The following is a 22,908-nucleotide window of genomic DNA, read 5'->3' on the forward strand; positions in this document are numbered from 1 at the left end:
GATGGATCTTTGTCGCCACTCCTGGGAGACGCTCTAGGGTCATGTTTTTTTCAGAGCTGGAAGATTAGAGGTGGCAGTTAGTGGAAGCTGTCAGCCACCAAAGGGAGTCAGAGCATCACTGAATCCCAGCTGCACTGCCAGGATATTTTAATTCCAGACACGTTATAACCCAGCCATCTTAGGAGAGAAAGGCGAGAAACAGAGAAGGAGAGAGAGAGAGGGGATCTGGCAAATTTCAACGTGGCAGTGTTGCCTAAGGCGAGGGATACCAAGAAGGGCAGGCCACTACTGTGTCTGCTGGGCGCGAAATTAGAAATTTCACTGTGAAGGTACAAACCACAGCTACGTTCATCTGCCTGCTCTTCAGTGTCCTGCCACACTGCCCAGGAAGGGAAATGCTCTCCTGCACTGCGTGTGCCAACGAGGTGCTGAGCTGCCTGACTCCACAGGCAGCGTGTATCTCCTGTCCCTTCCATACCCTTTGCTGCAGGAACTGCCAGACGATCCCTTTCCCCATCCCTCATGCACCAAAACAAAATAGCTCCCTTCTCTCTGTTCACTGCAAGACAGCTCTTGCTCTTGCTTGCATAAGCCTCCATCCCAAAGGTGGCGTTTTTCTTCTCTAATGAAGCTGTTTCAAATCCAGCGTCCATGGTGCCCAATTATAAATACTCATGAGGCAATAGTTATGTCACTGGGATGCTTAGCAGACTAGCTTTTATTTGTTATCCTAGAAAATCTGGGGAATAAAGCCATAGTAGAAAGAGTTCGGCTTGTTGGTTTTCTTTACCTGCATCTTTAGTTCAGCTTTCCCTTCTCTTTCCATCCCAGAAGTTGCATTTCATTCTGCCATCAGATCCATTGTTTATTTCTCCCGTCCATCAGGCTCTGCAGGAGGGCTACAGAAGAAAGAACATAATTTGCTAGCGCTGCATGGAAGCCGCTGCTCCCTCCCAGTGCTGTTCACATGTTCCTATAAAGTAACTTGCAGAGCAGCCAGCAGACGTGGTGCTGTACTGCTGTAGGGTCTCTGATGTGCCGGTACCCCAGCAGTGAGGCGACTATAAAGTGCACCAGCGAGCCAGAGAAACATGAAGAAAAGCCTGCAGGACCTGAGTCTCTGTGGGCAGGATGAAGATAATGTAGCTGTGGAAAATGAGAGTTGGAATTCATTTAGTAACCAGGCAGAGATTTCATTACAGCAAATGAAATGAAAAAGTTCTCAACTCAGCTCTGCTGCCGGATCTGCTAATCCCTTACAGAAAGCACGGCTATGGTGCATGCTCCCTGCCTGGAGCTCTGGGAAGCTGTGCTAGGTGCAGCATTTTCCTGCCAGTTTGCAGCAAACAGCAGAGAGCTTAATCGGTTAATGTGCAGAGGGGAGAGCCACCTTTACTGCAATGGTATCCAGGTCTCTAAATATTTCCATACAGTTCAGTACACTTAAAATGTTGCCCCAAAAGCATGGGCATGAGTATTCGTATATTTATATCTGATGACAAGCCAGCTAACTAAAATGGCTAGAAGAGACGAGAGAAAGAAGCAACCGTTTGCAGCAGACCTCCAGCCACCTCCTTTAAGCCCCGTCCATCCCTGCTTAGACTTACCCTTCAGCCCAGCCTGTGGGACAGGGAGACCTACTCAGCCAAGCTGACATTGACAGCTGGGTGCCACGGCCTCAACAGGGGGAGAGACAAGTTAAAATTACCAAGAAAGGTAGGTCTGAAGACTCACGAATAGCTGAAGAAATACAAAGATCTAGTAAAGAATTTTTCAGTTCTGTTTGTTTGTCATTGAGCACAACCCTGACTCCAGGGAAAGAACTCGTCACTCTTCACACATGGGCACGTGCTCCGCAGCCACAGTAAATTAGGCCAAGTGCTCCAGCGCCTCTATCAGTCTCAGAGCGAAGAGGAAAGACTACCTGAGCTCCTCATGGTTTGAGATGCTACAGCAGGAAACAGGCCAAACACCAGGGAACAGAGTGCATCCAGCAGGCATTACGCAGAGGTGTGATTCAGCGAAGCAGCTGCTAAAGCCAGGAACGCAGAAAAAGGCAGCCTCAGAGACTTCCCTTGAAACAGAATCAGTGACTTTTATCAATTAGTTCTCTGACTTGAAAGCAGTTGAAATTTTTTTGTTCAAATGGTAAGATAGCGAGAAGAAAAGTTTTTTTCACCTAAATGGAAGCTTTCATGTGAAAATAAAGTCTACTTTGTCAGAACTTGTGGAGGTGTTCTCAAGAAAAAGTAAACAGACACCCCCCTGCAGTCCCAGACTAGAAAAATTGAATAAAGTTTGGAATTTCAGTAGTTTTTAGCTTAAATTTTAGGAAAAAGAGAAAGAAAATTGTAACACAAAAAAGAAACAATTTCCAGAGCATCTCTTGACTTTCAACTTTCCTGCAGAAGCAAACTGTACAATACAACTGCACATGTGCATATTAATCAAGGACTGACGTTATACTGCATCCGCCCACTCTCCATTGTTCCTGGCAAGTTCGCATAAAAAATGTGGTATTGCAAACGCAGCATAACAAAGCAGAAATCAGTATCTGAATACAGAACCATTTTGCCCTCTGTATGCCACCGACTGGAATAAGGAGGATCTCTTTTCAAGCGCAAAGCAGGCTGGGAGAACTCCACAAACTGTGTAAAAGAGAGTCGGGAGAGGGAAGTCAGGAATTCTGGTGAAAGAAAAATGACAGCTATAAAGGAGCTGACAGCATGACTCTGGAACATGAATTCAAAAGGAATTCTGCCGTGACAGACACCTAATGAAAGAACCCAGCAAGAAGATGGATTGTTTCCCCTGCATTTTCCCTGCCCCTTTTCTTGGGACAGCCTTTTCTAAAGCAGTAGTACCAAAGACATACGAGGCCAATCACAGCAGCTTTACTGAAATAATGTCTTACTGTAAACCACAGTGTAAACAGCAGTCAAGAATAAAGGGCAAAGCGCTGGACAGGAAGCAGAAAGGAGGGTATTCTCTTGGGATAACAAGTACTATAGTTCAATACATTTACTTTCTTCTTTTTCTGTGAACAATTCTGGCACCCAAGTATTGATACGTGTCAGAGCTCCCGTTTCTCCTTCTGTGTCCTGGGAGATCAATGCCTAGGACAGAATTAAATTTAATTAGATTCATCCCGCATTGATCAAGTTCAGGCACCCAATTCAGGATGGGTTAAGGACACCTTTTAAAGTCAAAACACGCGCCACCTCCCCCCTCCCTTTCGTAGCCATCGAACAGAGGAGCACCTTTTCATAGGAAATCCCACTGTCCCTGATTCACAGTGGACATGAAACTGCATTTGTGTTAGTTATCTCAAGGAAATGATCTACAGTGGGACAGAGAAACAAACTTCAAAAATACTCCTCTCTGTGACACTCAGTACTTCGGAAGAGCCCTGTCCTGGTTTGAGGTAAAACGGAACCAATTTCCTGTTTTGTAATTTTACTTTTTAGCTGGGCCTCTTCTAACTGACTAAACCCTGAAATTAACAGCATATTGTTCAGAAACTGTTCACTCTCAGAGTGATAAGACCTGATTATACCAAGGAATGGTGCGCACAGAGGCTCTTGCTTATACTTACTGCTGTGACAACCAAGGTCGGCTAACTTCACTGTTTGCCCCATTAGAGGGTCAGAAGCGGAGAAGCGCAGAGGGGTCACACCTGCAGGGAGGAGCAGACGGGACAGGTGACCCAAAACTGACAACAGGGTATTCCATCCCATCTGCATCACGCTCAGTGTAAAAGCCAAGAGATTAAATGGGCGAGTCTCTCTTCAATGGATGGTGTCCCAGGAGGACCCTGTCTGTTCGTCTGCCTTTGATTCTGATACGAGCATTCCTGACTCTGTCTGTTGCTGACTCCAGTCTGGGACATTCCGTGTCTGCTGGTGATGTGATCATCATCCTGGGAGCTGGATACAGTTTTGTATATATTGTATACTTTTTTTTAATTTTCGTTATTCTATTATTATTTACTATTTCCTTATTTATTATTATTTTCATTAAAGTAATTTAGTTCTTTTTCTAAACTCATAAATCTCCTTATCTCTTCCACTCGTCTCTTTGGAGAGAGTGGGGGGAGGGCCATCTGTTGTTCCGATTGGCCAACCCGGCAAAAACCACGACAGGCCCGTCAGTGGAATCATGTGCTGGCAGGTGTTCTTTCTGCACATCTGAAGCTTGGAAAGGCGCTACAGCAGCCCACTGCCACCGTTCCAAGGGGTACCAGCTTGAACCACGTAGCACGACTGCTTCACTACCACCACTGTGCAGACAGTTGCATTTCCTGCTTGTTACAGCCCGGAGCCTCGGACAGGTGCTTAACTCACGCTGTGGGCACACCACAGCGGGACTGCTCACTCCGCGTTAAGCTCGCATGCAAATGCAGCCCCGGGAATCCATGTCTGTGCACAGGACTGAGTGGAGCATCTAAAGAAGGGCAGACTGTACGCAGGAGGTTTTTTTTTTGTAATTTTTATTTGAACACAGTATTCTGACAGAATGCAAAGTCAAAATCCTCAGTTAGTATCAGTATTTACACCAGTGAGAATGGGAATAAAGGTGGAATCGATGTTTCACTTGGTAAAAAGATTTTTTGTTTTTTTGTTTTTTTAATAAGATAGAAGGCCCCCAAAAGTAGGGAATGCTGGGTAAGGATGTCAATGGAGGGTCTGAGAACAACTATCAAAACAGCCTAGTGTGAAAATCTGGGGTTTGAAGGCTCCATAGAAAAGTGTGAAAATAAAACTCCACTCTAAAAGCTGAACAACTGGATGCACTATTATCATCTTTACGTATGGTGCAGCACGAAATGTAATCACTCCACAACTAGAAGCTGATCGGTCTGCATTGCCATATACATATATATGTATGGCATGGATACATATATAAACATATATAGCGTAAACGGCATCAGGTTGGTCCCTCTTCAAAGGTTTAAATAAAAGCAATGAAGCCTAAGCTATCTTGGAAAAGGGGTACTTCCAAATTAAAAGAAATTTTTCTCCGTTGAGAGCGAGTATAAAACAACTCTCCAGAATTAATCTACAAGTATTGGGAGGTATCACAAGGGCATCCAAAAGGAGTTGAATGGATGCTCCTAGTGTTCAGGTAGTCACAGGGTTCACTTCTGCCTTGGAATGGTGCTCACCCCATCGATCTCGACACAAACCCACTGCAGTCAGCAGGGTATTTTCTAATGATGCCGCTGCGTGTTGTATCGGGCTTTGAGCTGGTTACCTTTTCAGACAGAAATGCCAATCCAGGTGAGAGTTACTCTGATTTTCACCCAACAGGTGCTGGCCAGCGTCACTGGACGAGTTTCTGGTTATTAGCATTGTACAGCATTTGTTTCCTGTCAGCTGCTCATCTCTCAGTGAGTTAGAACTCAGGAGGTATAACATAGACATGACAAAAGCAGTCAAAAACTTTGCAGAAATGAGGAACAAATTGTGGTGCTCATCCACAGGAACGGAGGTACAGACTGCCTGCCCACTAGTCCTCTGCTGCCACAAGGACTCTTCCCAACCACAGAGAGACCATGGTAGCTTTTTTTGCTGTGTTTATAGGGACTGATTCCTTAGAAAAAAAATCCTAAGGACTGTGCGCCCAACTTCCCCATAGTTATACCGACACTGCTGTGATGGGTCACGCAAGGGCCGAATTTGACCCAAGGGCTTTGAAGTGAGGACACATCCTGCCCTGATATCCTGATCAGGATGGGTATTGCATTGAGTGTCTATGCCTACAAATCCAGTCATCCTCCATTTGCATTCCAGGAGCTACGGAAAAAATGCAATAACCCCCACACTTAGCAAATGACAAGACCATTATTCTTCACAGTTTGAAATTATGTGATGCCACTGTAAAAGACTGCATACTTATAAGAATACACCGATGAAAGTGGCTCAATTTACCTGAGCCAATCTGCAGTCTACCCAACGCCCATCATCCTTCTGTTCATCACCTTAGTGCAACGGAATGGATGCCATAGTCAGCTCAGTTTGATTTTTCATTTAAAGGTTTCTGTTCCTTTTAAGAGTTGTTCTCTTTTTTTTTTTCCTGAATAATTTTTTTTTCAAATCTGAACTATCGCTACACCTTCCACATCCAAACTATGTTGAAGCTTTTATTATTTCAATACTATGACAAAAAACACGTTTCACACTAAAATAGTCACGCACCCACAGTGCACAAGCTTGCAGATCTAAAGTAGAATAAAAAAGAAAATGAAAGAAAAAAAAAGAGAAAAAACCCCAAAACCCCAACAGAAGGAACATCTCTATACAATGGGCTGGTCTTCCCCTATATACCTCTGCCTTCCTTCCACTCAAGCCTCCTTTCTTTTCACCCCAAAATCTCAGTGCTACTCCACGACTCCGAATCATAACCTCCCCTATCCATACTGATAATATATCTACTACAGCAGCCCCCTTTTCCAACTGTTAAAGACACAATGCCAAGACAAGTGAAATCAATGGGAGTCCTGGCATTGATTTCCAAGCACTTGCTCTTGCTTTCATGGTTTTGATTCTGCAGAGCGTACACAGATGACATCACACGTGATGTGACAGAATAGAATGGTTCGGTTGGAAGGGACCTACAACGATCATCTAGTCCAACTGCTGATGGAGCCAGCTTTGCAGGAGGGGTCTTGCACGCTGCCAAGCAGCCTTGTGCAAAAAGTCTTTGCTTTGAAATCAGATTCCCAGGGTCAAAGGAAATGGTAGTTACTGACCTATTAAGGAGGAATTGATATAGTCAAACATCTGAGATGAGACCAGACCAGCCCTAACTGTACAATCTCCCTTCTGCTTCTCAAAGCTCCGGGAGGGTTCCATGAAGGAAAGGGGAGAATGTCCTAAAAAGCAGAGATGATATTTCTCTTATGCAGTCAGGCCCAGGTCCAGCAAGGGACTTAAACGAAATTAAAGTATAGAAGGACTCTTGCCAGCAACTCTCTCAGTCCAAATTAAGTGTGTGTTTATGTGGACTGCTGGATAAAGACCTTGATTGGTGACAAGTGGTGTGAATACCCCCCACCCACCCAAAACAACCCAAACCAAACCCCAGCATTACTTTTCTTCTTACTCCAGTAAGAAATAATAATAATAATAATAACAATAATAATAATAACAATAATTAAGAAAAGATAAAGGGGAAACAACTATTGTAAACATCCATGTTTTAAAATGTCTCCCTTTGCAAAGCAAGCATGCTGCTAACCTAGTATCTATAGACTGTATTTACTTAAAAAAAAAAAAAAAGAGGCAGCTATTTTACACATAAATTTAAACACAACAAAAGTTAAAAAAAATATTTGTCAATTGTAAACACTGGAAAGAATAAAAATTGGCAAAAATTAACATAAAATTTAAAGAAATGTAGAGTCTGAATACTGCAAATTGAAATATATCCCCGGAGCTGCAATTTTGGCATTCTTCCTAAAAGATAATAATTAAACCCAAATAAATGTTTTAACGTGGAGAACAGAATTCAGTCACAAAGAGCTCAAGACGCTTTGCATACTGAACAAATACAAGGTGAACAGAAATTATAACTTATTTATGAGGCTTTACATATTTCAAACTTGACTGAAAAGTATAAAAATAAATTGTGGACTTTGTTCATTAAGTACCAGCCATACCAAGTAGTACAGTGGTTATATCTGCTATACTAACAAAGGAAAGAACAGGGTCTTCTTTTTTTGTCCTTTTTTTTTTTTTTTTTTTTTTTTGCTAGGACTAGTTGATTTTGAACTTCCCAACCATTGCAAATGGTATTTGCAATTTTGCTTATTTGAATATACCCAGGGTCAGCTAAGCCCTGATTTCTTTACGGGTTTAACCCTGTTTTTAAAATGTATTACTTTTTAAAAGCAAGTGCACAACAAATAGAACCTTTCTAGAAATCTTTAAAAAAAAAAAGAAAAAGAAAAGAAACAGAGAGATTCCCCCCTCCCCCCATTTATGCATTTTCTGTTTTGTTTGTTTTTTAAAAAAAGGCAACAGACACCTAGAGGAATGAGATGTGTTTTGTGTTTTAAATGCTTGGGTGAAGTTGTTCTGTCATTTGTTTTCATCTGTCGCTGATCATGCTTTGCTCTCGTTTTCATTTGTTTGTGTGGCTTCATTAGGGACCGTCTTGACTTCTGCCGGAGGTGTCTTAGTTTCCGTTGCTTGCACTTCAGGTTTGTCCTCTACTGGGATTTTCCTGAAGAAGAATCACCAAAATGGCACAGTTTAGAGACAAAGAAATACAGATTGTCTGCTGCTGAATTAGTGATAAGGAAAGAATATGTTTCAGGAACAAGCAAATATATCGCCTCGCTAGAGCAAAAGGAGCATTTCCCAATGCAGAAATAAGTAAAACTGACCTTGCCCCCTGCCCCAGCTTCATTTAGCTCTAGTGAAATCTTTTTTCGTTTCCTCCTGCCCGGAGTTAACATACTAGTAGGATGAGGTCTCAGGCTGCGGCAGAGGCACAAGGTGTGTTGTGGTGTGAAAAAAGGAGCAAAAGGGAAAACTCACAGTTGCAAAGGAATTTGATTTTACCACTACTCATTTATATCACCCAAATGTCCTATTATAACAGACTGCCATTTTAGCAGAAAATCTTCTTCCCTACATGAAGTCAGTCCCAGAATTTCCTAGTGCATGTTGCAGAAAGGGAAACACGGAAGTGAATTTTGTCAAACACATTTTCACAAAGTGTAAGCGAGATCAGCATCTTCACAGGCTAAAGCTCAGGTCCATCAGCCTGTCTTTTGGCACTTTACTAAAGAATGAGAGAAGCCTCTTTGCCCAGCTCTCTCTTCGCAGTGATGAAAAGTGCCACACAAGGCATATCTCGTGGCCTCCCTGAAGTGCCCGTTCCAGCCCATTAGCCGCAAAGTTAGTCTGAGATGACTGCAATCTTCCTTCACCCTGATGAGCAGATGAGATGAATATAAGCCTATGGTTGCAATACTGATTTGCCCCAAGGGAAGGAGATGAGCAGCACAGGTAGAAGGTGGCTGGATCAGCAGAAAGAACACAGCTCTGCATTCCACCATACGAAGAACTCATTCACATGACACAGACCAAGTTGCATTAATCGAGTTGAAACGTTTCCTTACTATGGGCAAACCGTTTCCTACCGCCTTTCTGCTCAGTACCGGACCACAATTCTCTCTCCTGTTCTGTTTGGCTCTCTGTAGCACCCAGCATGACAGGGCAGCGGCTTCAGGTGCAATGAACCTATGTGAACATGGATTTCTCTGCTGAGCTGCTCCCATCAAGGCTGCCTGGTTCCCTCCAACCCTAGGACATCTGTTGTGACACCCAGGCTTTCCAGGAGGGGCCAGACGCTCGATAGCTGCGTGGGGCACAAGGCAGTGCTGTGGAACAATCACACAGCAGGAATGTCTCCTGACTTAATGGAGGACAGGAGCACAGCAGGGAGGTAGGGAGGCCAGAGCTGTAAGATGTAAAGGCTCCTGAATAATATAGTGAAACAGCACGGGTTTTCACTCAGATCTGGAAAAGAGCCTCGTTCTTGGTTGTACAGTGTCGGACTGACTGCTCTTCTGTGAGTGCTACTAAACATTGCAATCACAGTATCAAAGCCAATGATCAAGGCCAATGCTTTATTTCAGATTAAATACAAAGCTTCCAGAATGAGGTAATTTTCCTGGAGATGTGGGGATGGAAAAAATTCTAACCAAAGCCGTGACTTAGGGTACATCTCCAGTGTGGTTGCTATAGCAGAGCCTACATTTATCTGAGTGAGCTGTAAACCTAGCTCTACAACAGCTAATTAGGTTCTTGGCAGCAATCTAGCTGACAGTGCAGAGCTCGGTGTCCTCAATACACTTTCCTTTGCAAAAGCAAAATGCAGTGTGAACTCAGCCTTTTGGTTTTGGGAGCTGCTCCCACAACAAATCTGAGCTGCCTTTTCAGGACTCTTTCTCGTGATAAAGCATGGACCCTCTCAAGCAGGAAGGACTCCCATTTCATCCTACCCCTATCAACACATGGTATCCAAATAGGAAGCCAGAAGGAACAGGGGCCTTAGGTACTTGTCCCCTCAAGGGTGGCTTATCCATTTTCAGTCAGCATTTTCTAGGCTTGTGTGCTCATGGCTCTGTCAGCAACTGCCATCCAAACCGACACAGTAAGAGTGTTCTTGTCCAACATCTGCACAACAGTTGGGGACCATCCCCCCAGTTACCCAGGTGAGGACTTCATGCCATTTTCAGTCCCCAGTTACAGTGTCTCTTGCCAAACACGAGGTGCCAACTTGTCTCAGCTGAGGAAAGTAGATCCTGTCCAGATGGCCTAAGGTTCCAAAGGACCCCTAGGGTTGTCCTGCCTAGGAACGTGAAGGTGCTCTCTGAATAGATCAGCTGGGTAAAGAGGAGACCTAGTACAGTGGATGGAGACTCATCTCTAATACACCAGGACAACACACTGCCACGTTATCCCGACCCAGCTGTGCTGCTGTGACTGCTCCCCACCTCTCAGACAGGATCACACTGCCTTATCCTTTTGCCAGTTTAGGAACAAATCCAGAGGTACCATGCTTTTTACAGTTTCACATGGCACTAGTTTCTGCCCTGCCTTATCCAGAAATAAGTTCTGAAGGGCTCCACTGGTCTGTTAGGAAGTTGAATTTGAGTGTCTCTGCGCACTGAACTGCAGGAACCCAGCACCTCTGAGGACAGCACCTCCTTTGCATCAAACAGAACTGTTTCCCATCTCTTTCATAAAAGAATAACCTACAATAAACAAAGCCGCATAAAAGTCTGAAGAGTAACACGTTTATGATAAATTCCTGGGTTTGTCTTTTCTCTGCTTCCCTGGCACAGCCTATTCCTGCTTTTCTCCTGGACCTTTAAAGCCAAGCCCTGTTTAGCTGGTTCACAGGTGAGTTAGTTTGCTAAGAAAACAATGAGATTAGTTAAGAGAACACCCAACAAGAACACAGCACAAGCACCAGTGCACAAGAGACACAGCACACAACCAACAGAAGATTAAAGGCAGCCATACTCGGTCTTTGCAGGTGCAGCAGGTACAGAGCTGTCTGCAGGGGAAGAAGCAAGCTCACGAGCTTGCCCGCTAGTCACACTGGCAGGAGTAGTAGTGCCAAGAGCTGCAAAAACATCCTTTGCAAGATCAATGTCTGGTGTCTTGAAGGTCCCTTCGTCCATTTTAAAGTCCTCAGTCTGTGAGGGGTTCGTAGTGCTGCCTGAAGCAGCCTCACTCTTCAGATTGTTTGGGTTCTTGGTTGTCTCTGTTGGGCTCTTCACTGTACTGGGCTGCACGGCTTCCTTTTCAGTGCTCTTGATGCTTGAGGCCTCCTGCTTGGGCTCTGATGGAGCTGGAGGGCTAGTGAGGTTTGCAGGGCTTGGGGCAGCTGGCTTGTTACCAGCTGCCGCTTTGGAGGTCTCAGCCACGTTAGCAACAGCGCTGGGGCTGAGCACTGCACCTTGGTTGGACAGAACACTTGAGGACAAATTATTAGTAGCTGGAGTAGAGCTTGGGGTATCGCTGAGATCAACAAGGGGAGCCACTTTGGGAGTGGAGGAGGGTGGTGGTGAAGAGACTGAGGTGGCTGCCCCTTTGGCTGGAGTAGCCTGGCCAGGCGACATGGAGTTTGAGTCAGGAATGGCCGTGGCTGGCAGGGCAATACTGGAGGTCAGCGTAGTGGTCTCGCTGGTGGGGCTGTTCTGAGCAGTGGCAAAGGTTTCAGTGATAGTGTCAGAGTTAGTGGTGCCCGTAGTTACAGAAGGCAGCATGTCCTCAACAGTAGCTGCGGTATCAGCAGGGTGCCTGTGAAGAGGACAGGAGTAGAAGAGAAATAGAGACAATGAAGACCGTAAATGACAGCAGAGGAAAAGGGAGCAGAGTGGAAGAGTGAGAAGGCAGGTAGGTGAAGAAGCATCAACATGGCATGTGGTTACAACACACACAGAACACAGAGAGGTACTCAGAGGAGCAGAAACCTTTCAGAGGTCAAATGTGCAAAGGGTAGCAAGGGCTGGCTGGGATGACTGAAGAATAACTAGGAAGAGAAAAAGAGCAAAGAGGACACGTCCTTCAGGAACGGCTTGCTCACAGAGATTTTGGTCCAAGTCTTAGCCAAATGTAACCCTGTCAACAACTTGCAGAGACTTTTCTACCCTAACTTTCCTCTCAGCCTCTTCCACCTAACCTCACGAGGAAGCTTTCTACAAATTCTCTGAACTTGCAGCCCTGTGCCATCTGTCACCACGCAACAAGGTCCCAGTGTAGGATCCCTGAATCCAGTCCCTCGTCTTGGCCCTGTCCGTTTGCCTGCAAGCCTAAGGCCTTCGTCAAACCACACAACACAGTTCTTTTTCTCACACACACATAATGTGTGTGTGTATATACATATATACAAACACATACATACACACAGCTTTGAGGTGATGTTTTCTGCCCTTTTGACCAGATTCCAGCCTGTTGCGTTAGCTAGAATAAGGTTTGCTTTAGGACAACGTCTGACTGTGTAACTATGCTTTAGCAGTCATGATGTAGCACTGGTTGCCTTAACAAATATATGGATGCGAGGCTGGAAAAATGAATGGTTTATTCCATGAGAAACCAGTATGCCTAAGAACACAATCTAAGGCTTATTTAACAGAGAGAAAACCTTCATAGAAGAGGATAATTGAGTTAAAACTCTGGTAAGACTAGCCAAGAAAATCAGGACAATATAAATCCCAGCTATTCCTCAGTGCTGCACATCCACATTTCAGTGCTGCTTGTGGCCATAGCCTACTTTCTCCTCTCACCTCACAGAGCCTTCCAGCAGAGACATTTAACCAGTGGGCCCCACTGCTAACATAGTCAAAGGAGGTGTTCAGTGTGTGGGAGGAAGAGGTTGATCACCTTGCCACTGGGATGTCCCTGCTGAAGGAAAGGAATGCAACTTGTGTCATCAATCCCAAACCTGACCTAAATATTAACAAGCATTTCAGCAGCCTCCTAAAGTGAATTCCTCCCACTACGACTCCAGAAGCTATGAAGAAGTACTCAGAGGACACTAGAACTGCAGCAGTTTAGGAAAGAGCTTAATATAGACAGTGGGCAATACTTCAACCTTGCCAATCCCAGCTAACGTGGATTCACAGACTCAGGCCCCAAACAAGTTCTCCAATATAAACAAAGCTCGTAGGTAGTTCTCAGCCCTCTCACAGCATAATCAGACTTGCCATGCCTCTCTCACCATCTGAAGCATAGCTACTCTGCTGCTATCAGTAGAGGACTGCTTCCACCATGGCGTGTTCAAGCACTCATCCAGCATTGCTAGGGCAGAGCTCAAGCAGGAGTCTGTGCTAGCTGGGGGCTGCTTTTGCTCTGGATCCTTTGCAGTGAACCTGGACAGGTGCCTGATCTACACGCTGGACAGGCCTGACAGACAGGCCTTTCAAGAAACATTGCTTTACTCCCCTTCCAGTGCTGGAAATAGGAATCACTGAATCTTGGTAAAGAGAGAAGGCATTTCCTCCCTGGCATGTCACAAATGGAGTGTGGAGATTTTACCTTTCTTCCTTTCTTATTAAGGGATTAAGGCAACTGAGGACAACATATTGACCCTGTGCTAAGATTGACTAATGCAAACATACTCTGGCTCCGTCAGTGGGGTGGTCTCATTGGGCTCTGTGTGTTTTCCCCCATCGTGGTTGGGGGTCCGCTCCTCTTCAGTCCGCACCTCCACAATAGGCTCCTTGGACTCATCTTTCCTGTAATAAGGGAATTGCATGGACATTGGTTCCCATTCACACTAAGTATCCTCCTACAAAGACATGCTGCAAATATCGATAGTGAATGACAGAAACAGACTGGCCTAAACAGCAGATTACTTCTTTTTATCACTTCCCATTCCAGTTATTACCTACAGCACAGAAGACCACTGTGATGTCCGGCATTTGGGCCAGCCATTTGACGGCTACTTACAGGAATAGGACAAAACCAGAGACATAGCTGAAGAAATCCCTTCCTGGAAATACAAAGCAGAACCAGCCATTGACCCAGATCTTTTCAGTACTCTCCTATCAGAGATGAGAAACTCAGAACTCCCTAAAACAGTTTTTTTCACCAGAGTTGCTGAGGGGACACACTGATCAACAGAAGGAACAATATAAGTGATGACAGTACTCACGAGAAGGCGGCTTTGCCCTCCTCCATGTCTTTGCCCTTGGCTCCTGGGCCGGATTTGCCACATAAGTTGACAGCAATGCACATCAGCAGGCCACACTTGTTCAGGAAGTAGCAGGTGACATCCACAGCCACCAGGAGCAGCACAAAGATAACAATGAGAATGCCTACAATGGCAGCAGTCCCAAGGCCTGATGTAGGGCTAGTGCTGGCTTTAGAGACCAAAAAGAGAAGAAAAGAAGGCATTGTAGTTAAAAGGTGAGTTGGAGCTAGTTACAGCTCAGTTTTGGCTGTGCTTAAGTTGCAAGCATGGGAAACTTAGAGAAAGTACACCTTCCCTCTAGCAGCCTTGTGCTAAAACCACTGCTATAACCTTGTGCTATAACCAGCAATCCTAAAGACACGCAGGACAATCTACCTGAAAAGACAGATTCGGTTGAACCTAATGGGGTTTTTCCCATCTCTGTTGGGCTAAGGCAGGAAAGCAGATGACAGAAACCTCTTCTATTTTAGCATATACCAAGCTGGAATCCTGTCTCCCTCCACCACTTCCTCAAGATGAAGGCTGTGTCTAGGGTCCAGAGTGACTTTGGCATTGGCAGCCTGGCACAAGGGCAAGTGTAAGTGGAGGCTAGACTCTGTAGCATGACTTGCCCTGGTGGGACACAGAATACTGGGTGATACCCGTGGTGCCTCAGTGTTGATTAGCCCCTTATGTGGTGAAAATGAAAGGAGGAATTAAAACCCTTCCTGTTGCTCAGGTAAGACCCAGCTATCCAGAACTGGAAAGTGGTAAGCTTTTCATGTCTTATCCAGAGACAGCTGAGCTCATCAGTGAATGCTCTAGGAGTGTTATGGCTTCGGTACGGGCAGCAATACGAGTAGCCTTCTGAGGAAGCAGATGGTAAAGATAAGCAGACTGTCACTCTGTTAACATTGTCCTGGTTGCAGCAGCTGCCCACTCCACCATGCCCAACCTCCACCAAGTTTCCCCAGCTATAGGATAGAAAAAAATACCTTGCTTTTTCCAGTAGACAAAAGGACAGCAGGTGAGAGGTGGCGACGGAGGCCTAGAAAATGCCTGGGGTTGCCCATATAGTACTAACTTCAGGGGAAGTGCCCTTCACTTTCTACCTGCTTGTAAAATGCCGAATACTTTCTTAGAAACAGGGAGTGGATAAACACACCAGTTAATCCTATCAAAGCCTTTGATCATCACAAAACTAACAAGCACAGCCTTGAACGTTGCCAGCTGCAGCTTCCCAGCCTCTTACTGTCATACCCTGACACAAACTACTTTTTGTTACTCTGGTTTTATTCAGAATAATTCTTCCCAAGCTGCTGATCTGCAGGCAGAGCATTTGGCTGTTGACTCATACAGTTCAACGCCTATTTAGATGTACCAAACTGCTCAAAACCAACTTACTTAGTCTCAACCATCACATAATCTGTCTCTCATGATGGGACTGTGCATCTGACAGAGCTGCTTACTGATGTTTACTGAGACAGCTGAACAAGAGAAGCATATTTGTCATTGTCCATAGGAGTGTTTTGTTGTTTGGTTGGTTGGTTTTTTTCCCTTTCAATTAAGACCCAATTCTATTCATTTCTACTGCATTTTTTACTACTGGATGTCACAATCCCCGAACACTTAAAATCTTTTCTTTGCAGAAAAGGCCAGCAAAGCACCTCCTTCCACTCAGACGATCTATGTTGACTTTGACAGGTGGAGAGATCGTTGCTAGGGCTCACGGACAGAGCGCCAAACCCTCTGCCACAGATTTTATTACTTAAAAATAGGAGACAGAACATCCTTAGCATGAGGCAGCTAAGTGTTGTTTCATTTTGTGACCCTGATACGTATTAAGGAATCCAGACTCCAATAGGAAAGTTTCTTTCTGCATTTGACTGTATCTAAAAGTCTCTCTGAGGCACCCAACTCTGACACTTACAAGTCCATTAAATGCTCAGCAGAACATTTGTGCCGCAGACCAGATCCCTGCCAGCGCCTTGCAGCAAGCTGCATAATTAAATTAATTAATCACCCTCTGATGCATGCAGGGAGTTAGGAGGTCATGTGTATTTTCCCTCTTCTAATGTGTTCAGGATTCTTGCATGACTTATTCAATAATTAACATGTTCCTGTTCACACCAACTCCTGGAGAAAAAGCTAAAGATGCGTCAAACTTTTCTTCTCATCTACATCATCTTTCTGGGAATGAGATCCTTGGCAGGCTAGTAAAGGTGCACTAAGGAAAGCATCACAGATACCATTACAGGATAATAGTTCCTTGTTGTGCCTCCAAAGTATACCTCATCTCAGTCACCAGAGCTGGAGTGAGACAAAATATTTCATCCTGGGACAAGATGGAGTTTTTCCCATGTGCTAGAAGACACCTTGTGGAAAATTTCATTCAAATGACAGTCCTACTCTTTGCTTCCTCTCCCCACCAGCTTTTACAAGACGTGAATCAGCTATAAGCCCCTTAGGGTCAGGAATTATCTGTGGCATAAACCACATCAATAGCCTTACACATTGCCCACACCTTGTCTGTGAGTCACTGCACATGATCCATGTGAACTCCAAGAACAACTGCAAAACCTGCAAACCCATTAGGACAATCACAGCTTCTGCCTCTGGGGCACAGCCAGAGCTTCTGAGCTCTCAGCAGGCAGTGCAGCAGTGGCTGTTTTCAAGCACTTCAGTGTTTACATGTGGTACTGGACTTGGGCAATCTGCTTTACATGAATAGTGAGGAAGGAACTAATTTCTTCCCTGTGCAGGAGTCAGTTCACTGTGCCATTGGAGGTGAAATGGTTCAGGCATTCCCACAGGAACCTGGGCCAGCTTGTTACCATTTCACTTCTGGCAATACCAAGGCAGATGTATAAACAGGGATGCAAGAGGCTGGAACTGAAAGAATACCTGTCTGTGGTGTTGGTATGACTAATGTGGGAAAGCTGTTTAGAAAAGATGCTGAGGAAGACAACGATTCAGGGCAATCATGGTTGAAGGATTAAAAAAAAAACAAACTTGGGAAACTCAGTCAATGTAACTTCAAAAAAGAAATGTGCAGGAATGAATTAGGTCATTGTAGCCCTATATACAGCAGAGTAGTACATACAATAAAGGCTCTTTATTTGAGCAAAGATAAAACAAGATTCAAAAGCTGGAAACAAAAGGTGGATGAGCTTAGGCTAGGAATAACATAAGAAATTTTAACAGAAATTACCAAATAAGAGCAGAATGTCATATCTTTGTCCACCAAATTTGGCTGAATCAAACTAATATTTAGACACTTAATATCCCTAATGAGTTTGCTGGGGCCTAAAACAATTCATCGTACAAAAGAAGTATATAAATAAACTTTTAGGTTGTTGAGCATCAGGTGCTAACACTGCGCGTGCGAGAGTACATGTGTATCACCAGTGAGTGCTACCATATAAATGACCTGATCCAGAGCACATTCAACCTGATGAGCAGCTTTCCATTGATTCCCTTTTGCTACTCTCAGGACTAAGAGGAATAATACTTCCACAGGTTAAATAAGGAAAACCAAAATGTTAAAAAATTTCTTGAGTCCTTAATTCTAAAGAAGTGAAGAATTTATTAATTACAAATTATTTTTTCAATGGAAAATGAGCTTCCTGCAAGACTGACCTTTCTAATCACCCTTATTTTACAGCATACAATAAAAAGACCCATCACTTTTACTTATGTGCAACTCTGTACAAACATCGGCTCTGTCAGAGAGAGCAGAACCACTCAGATGTGTCTTCCTAGTGGGGTCTCAGCTAGCATGTGCAGAGAATGTTCAGGCACAGGCAGGCAAAGAGACAAAAAAGAGACGGAGAGGAGCAGATTTCAGGCATTTCAGAGGTCCTACAATATTTGGCAGAAGAGAGAAGAACAAACAAAACAAATAAAAACTCATTTAATGCATCAGAAGGAAAAAACCCTAAACCCTAGGAGAAAAGCTATTTGTTCTCAGTGGATGCTAACAGCTTTAATTTGCAAACACTTACAAGTATCTTTCAAACAAGGGGTGACACATTTTGCAGACCTCATTCTCTCAAACACTCCGCACAATTTATAATGGAGAAAAGCAACATGCAAGCAACCTTCTGTTCCAAGTGGCAACAACTTGTTTCCACACAGATTTAGGCTTGACAATGTACGCTTGCTTTCAACTTAGCTATTAGGTAGCAGAAACACACAACAGTCTGTGGAGCATTCCTTCCAAGACAAGGGGCAATGGCTATTTCCCAGAACTGCTACTGAACTCCTTTTAGGTTGTCACCAAAACTGTGTGGCTTCAGTGGTCTGCTCCTGGCTTCAAGCTCTGTTATTTTCCTATGACTGACTCCCTTTCAAGGATGAAAAGGGAAATACGAGCACAGAAGAAGGAAAAACTGTAAGCAAAGAGCAAGTCACGCAATGATCCTCTTTTCAGGAGTAAAACAGACTGTAAAGCTGAACAGCTGATCCGCAGTCTGACCTCTGCCACAGCTGCCCTTCTTCTACACTAGTGCAATGCACACACCTCAGTGCCACTAGCTGCTCATTCCACTCCACCAGCTTCAAGAGTCAGCAAAGCTTCAAAAACTTTTTATCTAGCAGAAACTAGGAGGTGTGAACAATTGCAACTGATCCTGGTGGAGCAGAACATTATCAAACAAGGTCTTCTGTAAAAGGAAGGCAGCCAAAGCAATGCTTTTACAAACATCTTTGAAAATACGTAGAGACTTAAGAACAAACGGGGGATACCGCTGCTGGAATCCCATGGGCCATATGAGATCCTACGAGGTTCTGCAGTTCATCACACACACAGGAAAACATCTTTTCTAAGGGTTGAGGTTACGGTCTTCCTGTAGATACGGCTCGTTCCCACAGAACATGTGCTTGCAACATTGCATGTGTGCACTGAAAATCTGAGTGTCTGAACGTCTTCTGGTTCCAGATCTGAATCTGTGTCTCATCTGTGAGCACCGAAGAGAGAGCTGGCTTCTCTGCAAACTTTCTAAAATTTTATTTACATCAAGAATAAGGCCTGAAACCTTGTCCAGCAGTAACTGTCAGACCTCAAGGATCCAAAGTATATCTAGTATCTGACATGTTACAAATCCACATACCATCTGATGGTAAAAATATCAGTTATGCTCCTTATTTTCACAAACACAGGGACAGAAGCTCTTTTTGTATATATTCCACGTTGACTGCATTCCTGTTTGCCTTTGAGTATGAGATTCATTTCAAGTAACTGCAGCCATGTAAATGATCTCTCATCTACTTGTCTGGGCTTTGCCTAGTCACCACAGAGAGGTGAGCATAATGCATCTCCACTGCCTTAAATCCCCACCTTCTCCTTGAATAGGAAGATCAACCTCCAGAGGTGCTGCTCTCTCTCCACGTGACACTCTGTGAAGTTATAGTTTAGGCAAGACAGTTTTAATAACCTATGAACTGGGTGAGATATATCTCAACCTCGGCTAGTAATCTCTGTCTGTGGATAAGGGGAGACCCACAATACAAGCCGATATCAGATCTACAGATGAACTTAATAAATTCAGCTATAGGGGAAGGTCACAAAACTTTTTAATATTATGATTACTCTTGCTGTACTTCAGTAACACTAAGGTGTAAACTCAAAAAGTCTAAAAAATTTTCTGTACTCTAAAACACTGGAGGTGAGGGTTTTTTAAAAGAAATGCACATGCTTTTGTGTGCAACACCTGCACAAAGGCTTCATTTAGATAGAAAAGCAGTTCACAAATCATAACGAACAAGGTCTGAATAAACACAGGAGAGACTTCTGTGCCGAGCATAAACCGCATAGTTAGACAACACTGATAGCAGCGTTTTTTGTTTGTCCCTTTGTTTTTGTTAGAAAGATTAATCCCATTGCAGACAACTGAGAGTTTTTGAGACATTCTGTACAGACAGTTAAACAACTATGTCAAAAATTTCATCCTTTGCAACCTTAGGCCCATTCACAGAGAAAGAGACATACCCATTTTTAGAAGAGCATCAGGGCCAAATGTATTTCCCATCACAAAGACAATTCATGAGGGGCACAGGTTTTGTTGTTGGGGTTTTTTTGTTTGTTTTTGGTTTTTTTTTTTTTTTTAAGTAAGAACAAGAGAAAAGAAAAAAAAATCAAATGAAATTTCTTCAATGAAATGCAATACACAGAACATGGTAACAAAGATCCATTATATTGCACCAATTTACACCATGGACCAATCCTGGCTGGTAGTGTCACATGCACAGTTAACCATGAATATTAGTAAGGATCAATAATAATAATAATTTAGCTGGTCAGGTAACTTGATCCAAGCTAATCTTTTCTGTTAAAATGGCAAGAAAAGGGATTCTCTATGAAGTTGATAATACAGTAGTGGAAAACCAGAAAATGTTAGACAAGCATCCATTGCAAATCTGTACGCTCATCAGCTGTGTTATGCCCCAGATCCACTATGGGTCATGAGATAATTGACTGCCCAAAAGGGGCCAATGGAGACGCAAGGATTCAACCACATAAAGAAGAAAGAAAGAAATCTCTTCAGTGTAATTCCCACAAGATGTTTATATTCCGACCACCACATCAGGAAAACCTTCTAATGGCCATAAATTTGAATCCCCATGCAAAAGCCCACAGTGACATTTGGGCAACCAGTACGATTATCTCTGACAAATCTTCTTTCTCTTTTTATAGTCTGTGGGTGTAGATTTGTGGGTGGGGCTTTAGAAACCTTTTGCACAATACAGTGGTGATCAGCACCAGATGTGCAGAGAAATCAGTAAAAGCAGTATCTTAAAAGGTTTTCCATATTGTACCTTCCTTTGATGAAAAACAGCAAGGAAACAACAACAAAAATCTTTCTTTACATCCATTAAAAAGGGCACATTCATTACAAGTAACAAAAAACGTTAAAGAGAAAAAACTTGGCTTAAACGTTTTTTCCTTGTTACAAAATACCAAATCTTTCAAATTACACATTTGTTTTTAAATGTTCTGTGTTTGGGGTTTTTTGTTTGTGTTTTGTTTGTTTGTGGTTTTTTTTTTTTTCTTTCTCCCCCCCCCCCCCCCTTTTTTCTCTGAACTGACATGATCCTCTGAAGCAAAGTTATCTGGTTTCATGCCTTGGTGGAACCCAGGCCTTCTCAAGCAAATATTGCTTTATTTTATTTTAAGTTTCTAACAGAGCAAAAGCAGAGTCACTGCAGAAAGAAGCAATGAAACAAAGGAGGACGACGTTGATGGACTTCCCAAGGTCGCTGCAGGTGCCAGACAATGGTTCCCAGGAGGGGAAAATATGGTTGTTTAAAAACAAATTTGGTGTATGTGGCAAGCGTGGATGTTTCCCCGTGAGATCCAAGGTGACATGTATGACGACAGACATAGGAAAGGAGTAAGGGGAAGAAGGGAGAGGGGAGGGAAGAAAGGTCGAGGAAGAAAAAGAAAGAAAGAGAGAAAGAGAGAAAAATAGATAAAAAAAATTAGGTCATAAATATAGAAAACATAAGAATCAAAGGTTTATTTAATTTCGTAAATTAAAATGGCTAAAGGTTAAAGAAGAGCATAAGCACATTCACACCGACAAAAGGGCTAGTTCAGAAGCTCAGCAATGTCCAAAGCTGCAGAGCAGGGTCCAAGTCAGGGTTTATGGGGTTCGCAAGCAAATGAGATTAAAAATGATGGAACAGAGGGCTCAGTGAGAAACAGAAGAAAATGGTTATCTGGTATCTGAAAGGACAACACTGCCTTTTACATATAAAAAAATAAAAGCTTTTGTGTAGCAGACAATCCACCTGCCTGTCCAAGTTCCTCCCCCAAAGCCCGTTCTACCAAGGACTTGGATGATTGATCCAAGTGACTACAACCCTGGAGGAGCAAGAAGGTCTCAAGAATACAGGACTGACTTTTCCATTTAGCCTTCCATCTGCTCGTAAACTACTCTAATGCAATTATTATTATTATTACTGAGAATAATACCCTTATTCTTCCAACCACTTTAAGGACACTGTACAGGTGATAATAACAAAGCACTCTACATAATAAATATACATTTTGTCTGCAGGAAATTCCTAGCTATTACTGTCAAGCAGAGCAATGCCACGTTAGAGGCACTGGCTCTGACTTCTCCTATGTAGCTCATTTTGAAATCAAAATGTAAAAGCTAAATACCATAAAAATGACAAGAGATGCTAAAGGAAAGTAATACACAGAACCTCTTCCCTACTGCAATTTGGCATACTTGCCTTCATTTCAACAGAAGCCTGTGGTTTGCATGTCAGAAAAATCTAGCCTGCCTTCTGGAAATATTTTCGTCAACACTTTTGTTTGGGGATCAGCTCAGGGAACCAAGGGGTCTGGAAACACCTTGGAAGGCCTAATAGAAACCAAATTTCTCTACAAAATGGAAAAGACCCAGAGAAAGAGAGTCACAAATCAGCATGGCCAGCAGTAATCATTTCACCGCACCATGCTCTACTTGTCCCTGAACCAGAGCACATTCTTTCTGAGAATGAACTGCACCCAATCTGTTGGGTCAATCCTGCAGCAAATTTTGCACTCCAAAATGACTGCTTTTCAAAGTGCTTCTGACAATTCCAAGTGCAACATTTGAGTGGCAGCCTCAAATCCTGATTCCTCCTATGCTTCAAACCAGACTAAATGAGGAATAATTTCAGAGGCCAAAGAAGTTCCATCTGTGATAACAAACTGGA

General features: G+C 43.5%; 1 protein-coding gene across 9 annotated transcripts in view; it reads right to left on the reverse strand.

Annotated features, from left to right (window-relative positions):
* Positions 1-7,967: 7,967 nt before the first annotated feature.
* Positions 7,968-22,908, reverse strand: part of NCAM1 (neural cell adhesion molecule 1) — a 144,904-nt gene continuing 129,963 nt past the window's right edge. For 3 of the 9 annotated variants that reach the window (XM_054223113.1, XM_054223106.1, XM_054223107.1), the window contains 3 exons: positions 14,182-14,389; positions 13,646-13,762; positions 7,968-8,226 (listed from right to left, as the gene is read on the reverse strand). In XM_054223113.1, coding sequence (XP_054079088.1) covers positions 8,106-8,226; positions 13,646-13,762; positions 14,182-14,389 — 446 coding nt within the window. In that variant the 3' untranslated portion in view covers positions 7,968-8,105. Of the gene's footprint in view, positions 8,227-11,042; positions 11,826-13,645; positions 13,763-14,181; positions 14,390-17,282; positions 21,457-22,908 lie in introns of those variants that run through there. The other 6 variants (XM_054223114.1, XM_054223109.1, XM_054223110.1 and 3 more) reach the window with 4 other exon arrangements.

Source organism: Rissa tridactyla, chromosome 17, assembly GCF_028500815.1.
Source record: "Rissa tridactyla isolate bRisTri1 chromosome 17, bRisTri1.patW.cur.20221130, whole genome shotgun sequence".
Taxonomy (NCBI): Eukaryota; Metazoa; Chordata; class Aves; order Charadriiformes; family Laridae; genus Rissa; species Rissa tridactyla.